The 7158-nt window shown below is 50.0% G+C and overlaps 1 protein-coding gene across 1 annotated transcript; it reads left to right on the top strand.

The window, feature by feature from the left end:
• The first annotated feature begins 1508 nt into the window (after positions 1-1508).
• On the top strand, positions 1509-2390 carry LOC106308549. The gene is made up of 2 exons (XM_013745703.1): positions 1509-1652; positions 2079-2390. The coding sequence occupies exons 1-2, from the start codon at positions 1509-1511 to the stop codon at positions 2388-2390; spliced, it is 456 nt and encodes a 151-aa protein (XP_013601157.1).
• The last annotated feature ends 4768 nt before the right edge of the window (positions 2391-7158 follow it).

The raw sequence follows: 7158 nt of genomic DNA, 5'->3' as shown, positions 1-7158 counted from the left end.
TTCCTTTCCGAGAAGGCCAAGAGCCATCTAAGCAAGGAGACAGCGGGTAAGCCTACTGAAGCTGCTCCGTCTCGCCACCGCGACAGGACCGAGTGATCCATGTCATCTCGTGCGGTTCAGAAATCATCGGCATAAGCCATGCAGCCGCGAAGAGAAACACTTGGAACGCCAAGCACGGCCTAGAAGCAGGCAAGCCAAAACGCCTGCTCCTAGGGACGGACAAAATAAGTTTCACAGCCAAGGAGCAGGAGAAAATCCTCACTCCTCATCACGACGCCCTGGTCATCTCGCTAACTGTAGCGAACTGCCTTGTAAAAAGGATACTGGTAGATAATGGAAGCTCAGGCAACATCATCTTCCAGGCCGCATACAAGGACCTGGGGCTGGAGGAAGGCGCTCTAACTCCGAGGGTAACCCCCCTTATAGGTTTCAGCGGGGAAGTCAAGCCAACCGCTGGGGAGATAACCCTCCCCGTATACGCCGAAGGAGTCAACATGTCAACAAAATTCCTCGTGGTTGATTGCGATTCGTCCTACAACATGATCTTAGGACGGCCCTGGATCCACGGAATGGGAGCCATCCCCTCAACTCTTCACCAAATGGTGAAGTTCCCTAAGCCCTAGGGCATAAAGGCGATCAGAGGGGATCAAGAATATTCCCGCTCTTGCTATCAGACCAGTCTGAAGGGAAAGACCAAGGTCTTATAGCAATTACAGAGCAAACCTCCAACTCATCACACCGAGGAACCGGAGGTAGAAGAAATGGATGAGGTGCCATTAACCGAAGGAGATCAGACCCGGCATCTCAAGATCGGCTCCAAGCTAACCGAAGGGTTGAGAAGAAGACTGATAGACTTTCTCAGGTCTAACTCCGATTGCTTCGCTTGGTCCCACACAGACATGCCCGAGATCGATCCGGAGATCATCATGCATAAGCTGCAGGTAGATCCCCTACACCAACCCGTGAGATAAAAGAGACGGAAGTTTGCCCATGAGAGAGATGCGATCATCAATGATGAAGTCAAGAGCCTGCTCGGCGCGGGGTTCATTCGCGAGGTGCAGTATTCAGAGTGGCTAGCCAACGTCGTCGTGGTTAAGAAAAAGAACGGGAAGTGAATAGTCTGCATTGACTTCATGGACCTCAATAAATACTGTCCAAAGGATCCCTTCCCGCTACCTCATATCGATAAGTTGGTGGACGCCACCGCGGGGCATCAGCTGATGAGCTTCATGGACGCGTTCTCCGGCTATAATCAGATACTCATGCATCCAGAATACCAGGAGAAAACATCCTTCATGACGTCCAGAGGGATCTACTGCTATAAGGTTATGCCCTTCGGCCTATAGAACGTGGGGTCGACCTATCAACGGCTGGTGAATATGATGTTCTCGGACCAAATCAGGAGAACCATGGAGGTCTACATCGAGGACATGCTGGTCAAATCCCTGGAAGCGGAAGACCACATATCTCACCTGCAGCAAGCCTTCTCCACCCGCAGGAAATATAACATGAAGCTCAACCCGGCTAAATGCTCATTCGGAGTCAGTTCTGGCAAGTTTCTCGGGTACATCGCAACCCACCGGGGCATTGAGGCCAACCCAGAGAAAATCATGGCCATTCACTCGATCCCTTCCCCGAAGAACGTCAAGGAGGTTCAAAAGCTATAGGGAAGGAAGGAAGCCTTGAGCAGATTCACCTCCCGACTCTCCGACAAATCTCACGCCTTTTTTGGAACTCTCAAGAATCCGAAGGATTTCCAGTGGACGGGAGAATGCGAACCCGCCCTTCAAGATCTGAAATCATATCTTACCACTCCTCCTCTCCTGTCCAAGCCACTACTCGGTGAAGTCCTGCTGCTATATCTAGCAATCTCCGAAAACGCCGTGAGCGCCGTCTTAGTTCGTGAGGAGGGGAACAAGCAGCTACCAATCTACTATGTAAGCAAGGCTCTCCTTGACGCGGAGACCCACTACAGCCATCTCGAAAAGCTGGCCCTATCCCTGATAGTCACCGCTCGCAAGCTCCAACCCTACTTCCAGGCTCATCCAATTTTGGTTGTTACCTCCTTCCCTGTAAAGTTGGTCCTCCACAAACCAGAAGTCTCCGAACGCCTAGCCAAGTGGGCCGTGGAACTAGGGGAGCACGACATAATATTTCGACTCGCCACGGCTATAAAGTCACTGGTCCTAGCAGACTTCGTGGCCGAATTCTCCTCTGCCTTGCTCCCAGCTCTGGAGCAAGAGGTACGCCTCCAAGGCGAGATTAAGGAAGAAGGAGAATGGATCCTACACGTTGATGGATCCAGCAACGTCAGACGAACTGGAGTTGGGATAGCGCTTACCTCGCCAACGGGGGAATACAGCCTCAAGGGCCGTGAGATGCAACTTTAACGCAACCAACACCGAAAGCGAGTATGAGGCCCTAATCGCGGGCCTAAACCTTGCTCACCAAGTGGGGGCAAAAAACATCCAGTTCTTCGGTGACTCCCAGCTGATAATTAACCAAGTACAGGGGGAGTATCAAGCAGAAGACGACAACATGATCCAGTATCTGGCGGTCCCTCAACGACTAATCAAGAAGTTCAAGAGCTACAAACTCACTCAAATCTCCCGGGAATAGAACTCACAAGCCGATGCCCTGGCTAATCTAGGGTCCACCCTCAAAACGAATAGCCAGATGAGTATCCCCTTGCTCGTGCTTCAATGGCCAGCTACCATAGAGGAACCCCCATCAGAGGAGGTCTCCGCTGTCGAAGAAGGCGAAACCTGGATGACCCCCCTGATTCGGTACCTGGAGGTCGACATCCTCCCGGAAGACCGTAGCGAGGCCATAAAGATCAAGAAGCGAGCCGTGAGGTACTGTATCTCCCAGGAGAAGCTGTACCGGAGGTCTTTCTCTGGCCCTTACCTAAGGTGTGTCACACCCCAAGAAGCCGCTAGAATCCTTGTCGAACTACATGAAGGAGACTGTGGATCCCACTCTAGCGGCAGAAGCCTGGTGCTCAGAGCCAGAAGGGCTGGTTACTATTGGCCCACGATGGCCACCGACGCCAACAGACAAGCCAAGCATTGCGACCAATGGCAAAGGCACGCTCCAGTCCCCAAGCTCCCCCCGGAGAACCTCAAGTCCATAAACTCACCATGGCCCTTTAGAAAGTGGGGCATGGATATAGTAGGGAAATTCCCAATGGCGCCGGGGCAGAAGGTCTTCCTTCTGATAGTCACTGGCTACTTCTCCAAGTGGGTCGAAAGAGAAGCGCTCAGCCGCATAACAGATCTCCAGATCCGCAAGTTCCTGTGGACCTACGTAATCACTCGCTTTGACATCCCGCACGAGATCATCACCGACGATGGACCCCAGTTCACAAGCCACAACTTCAAAGAGTTCTGCAAGGACTTGGGTTTAAAACTAACTTTCGCTACACCCCGACACCCCCAGTCTAGCGGACAAGCCGAGTCCACAAACAACACAGTGGTCAACATGCTTAAAAAGTGACTGGAGGGCTCTCACGGGTAGTGGGTGGAAGAACTACACGGAGTCCTCTGGGCCTACCGGACCACTCTAAAGACAACAACAGGGGAAACCCCCTACTCACTAGTCTACGGCTCTGAGGCCATTGTACCTACAGAGATGCACGTAAGAGCAACGGTCTCTGGACCTACCTCTCAGGAGGAAAACAACGAGCTGATGGCGCTAAGCCTCGACCTGCTCGATGAAAAAAGAGAAGCCGCTCGACTAAGAAACTGGTCCTACCAGCAAGACGTCTCCAGGACGTACAACAAGAAAGTCAGAACCAGAACCTTCCTGCAAGGGGACTGGGTTCTACGACGAGCAGAAAAAACAACGGGGAAACTCACCCCAGGGTGGGAAGGACCCTATAACGTCATCGAGGTGTTGAGAGCAAGCGCCTGCAGGATGCAAGATAGCAAAGGTAAAATACAATCTAACTGCTGGAACGCCCTGCACCTCAAATCCTATCATTTTTAATACGGTCCCCGGACCATGATTTCTATACTTCTATATACAATTTAAGCATTATGATTTCCTACTCCTATGTACGCTAAACGTCTCCGGACAAAGCTTATAAAAAAATAGTTCTGACTATAAAAGTAGAGGGGAAATCATTATACTTAAAGGGGCATACGAGCTGGAGCAGGTCTCCAGAGACCTCCAATCCTGGCCAACCCTCACAAAAGTGGCACGACAACAGTGGCACGCCCACAAAGAATCGAATGGGTATGAGACATAAAGCAGGAATGGTATGCGCAAGCCTGAGTATGCTGTCAAAACTACCTAAAACCCATGTGCAGCCTAAGGTGCATCGGGGTCTCCAGAGTACCAATGTGAAAAGTACCTATATTAAAACGCTACAAGCTACACGATACAGGGAACACATGGTATACACTCATTGCAAAAGTACTGTGAAACATAGGGAGCAATCTAAACCCTGCTTCTCCAGACGTGGAAAGCAGCGTAAGCCTGACACTTGGGTCACAACACCCACACCAGCACCCTCTAAGCCTGTCAGTGACTTCTTGCAGAAGTAGAATAAAGCATAAAACTCGATAGTGGCCAGCTTCCGAGCGGCAGAATGCGAAATCCAAACAGGTACTGGTAGTAGTCTTGCCTAGGAAGACGGAGTACGGTCCCTGCGAAAACCAAAAACATTTCGGGTTCCCAAGGAACTCCGGGTCTCTATGCGAGCCCCCGATCTAATGAGGAAACCCAAGGTTCCCCAAACGATTTCGGGTCCTACGTATAAAATCTAAGGAAGAACCTTTGGGTTCCTCTATAGCCTCTGGGTTCCAATCAAAGATCTCATGGTCTAAGGAAGAACCTCTGGGTTCCTATACGGCCTCAGGGTTTCGAAAGAAGTTAGAACCTCTGTGCAGCCTAGGGCACATCTGGGTCATTACAACTTCAAAGAACCTCTGGGTTCCAAACAACGATCTCTGGATCCAAACTTCCGGGTTCCAACATGGCCTCAAAGGCCTAATACGATTCTAGCAAAAAGGATAGTACCCCTGTGCAGCCTAGAGCGCATCAGGGTCATTACATCCCTAAAGAACCTCTGGGTTCCAACCACGATCTCCGGATCTAACTAAAGAATCTCCGGATTCCTACATCACCACCGGGCCCCAGTTTCGGTTCCAGGACCTAGAGAAGAGACCTCCGGGTCCCAGAAGCAATCTAAGGATCCAAGAGGAGCCCTCGCACCTCCCTCTCCAATGATCCCCAGATCCTTTCATTCAAATTTACGAAAAGAGGGATCCCAGATTCCAAAGTCCCACTTCGATCAAGAAACAGGGGAAAAACAATATTTTTCGAAAGAAAAAGCATACAAGAGCGAAGTAACAGCAAGGAATAAAAGGGTAAAAACGAAGCATCATTCACAAATTCAATGAGCGGGCTATAAAGAGCCTTTATTCAAAAGAAAGCGACAAAAACTAAAGTCCCAGAAGATAAATTAAAAAGAGGGTCCCTCAGAGAATCGTGACCCTATAACAGAACTCGGAGTTGCAGCCTGGGAGAGATTCTCCGATTGAAGGTTAAACCCTCCAGATAAGAACATGTGACGACGATACTCTTCTTCAAGGTAATGATCCCAATGCGCCCTAGGCTGCACAGGGGTTCTATCCTGTTTTTAAGATCAGCTTTAGGCCTCTGAGGCCGTATCGGAACCCGGAGGTTTCGTCCTTAGATCCGGAGATCTTCGATTGGAACCCGGAGGTTCTTGAAGTTGTAATGACCCCGATGCGCCTTAGGCTCCACAGGGTTTCTGGCTTCTTTTTGAATTTATCTTTGGAACCTTGAGGCCATATAGGAACCCGGATGTTCTTCCTTATATCATGAGATCTTTGATTGGAACCCGAAGGCTATAGGGGAACCCAGAGGTTCTTCCTCAGATTTTATACATAGGACCCGAAATCGTATGGGGAACCGTGGGTTTCCTCTTTAGATCGGGGGCTTACATAAGGATCCGGAGTTCCTTGGGAACCCGAAATATTTGCTTTCGCAGGGACCGTACTCTGCCTTCCTAGGCAAGACTACTACCGATACCTGATTGGATTTCGCATTATGCCGCTCGGAAGCTGACCACTATCAAATTCCTAAGCTGTATTCTACTTCTGCAGGAAGTCACTGACAAGCTTTAGAGGGTGTTGGTGTGGTTGTTATGACCCAAGTGCCAGGCTTCGCTGCTTTCCACGTCTGGAGAAGCATGATTTTGATTGCTCCCTGTATTTCACTGTACTTTTGCAATAAATATACCATGTGTTCTCTGTATTGTGTAGCTCGTAGTGTTTTAATACAAGTACTTTTCACATTGGTACTCTAGGGACCCCGATGCGCCTTAGGCTGCACATGGGTTTTAGGTAGTTTCGACAGTATACTCAGGCTTGCGCATAACCATTCATGCTTTATGTCTCATACCCATTTTGATTTTGTGGACATGCCACTGTCGTCGTGGCACTTTTGCAGGGTTGGCCAGGACCGGAGGTCTCAGGAGACCTGATCCAGCTCGTATGCCCCTTTAAGTATAATGATTTCCCTTCTGCCTTTATAGTCAGAACTATTTTATTATAAGCTTTTTCCGGAGACGTTTAGCATACATAGGAGTAGGAAATCATAATGCTTAAATAGTATATAATAGTATACAGAAATGATGGTCCGGGGACCGATAGGCTGTGAGGTGCAGGGCGTTCCAAAAGTTGGGTTGTATTTTACCTTTGCTATCTTGCAGCCTGTAGGCGCCTGCTCTCCGCACCTCGATGACCTTATAGGGTCCTTCCCACCCGGGGGTGAGTTTACCCGTTGTTTTTTCTGCTCGTCGTACAACCCAATCCCCTTTCCGGAAGGTCCTCGTTCTGACTTTCTTGTTGTACGTCCTGGCGACGTCTTGCTGGTAGGACCAATTTCTTAGCCGAGCGGCCTCTCTTTTTTCATCGAGTAGGTCGAGGCTCAGTGTCATCAGCTCGTCGTTCTCCTCCGGAGAGGTCGACCCTGAGACCGTTGTTCTCACGTGCATCTCCGTGGGTGTTATGGCCTCAGATCCGTAGACCAGCGAGTAGGGAGTTTCCTGTGTCGCTGTTTTGGGAGTGGTCCGGTAGGCCCAGAGAACTCCGTGCAGTTCTTCCGCCCACTTCCCGTGAGAGCCCT

This window comes from Brassica oleracea, chromosome C8 (assembly GCF_000695525.1).
Source record: "Brassica oleracea var. oleracea cultivar TO1000 chromosome C8, BOL, whole genome shotgun sequence".
Lineage (NCBI taxonomy): Eukaryota > Viridiplantae > Streptophyta > Magnoliopsida > Brassicales > Brassicaceae > Brassica > Brassica oleracea.
Note: the sequence above shows the minus strand (reverse complement) of the source record. Positions and strands in the feature narration are given on the sequence as shown.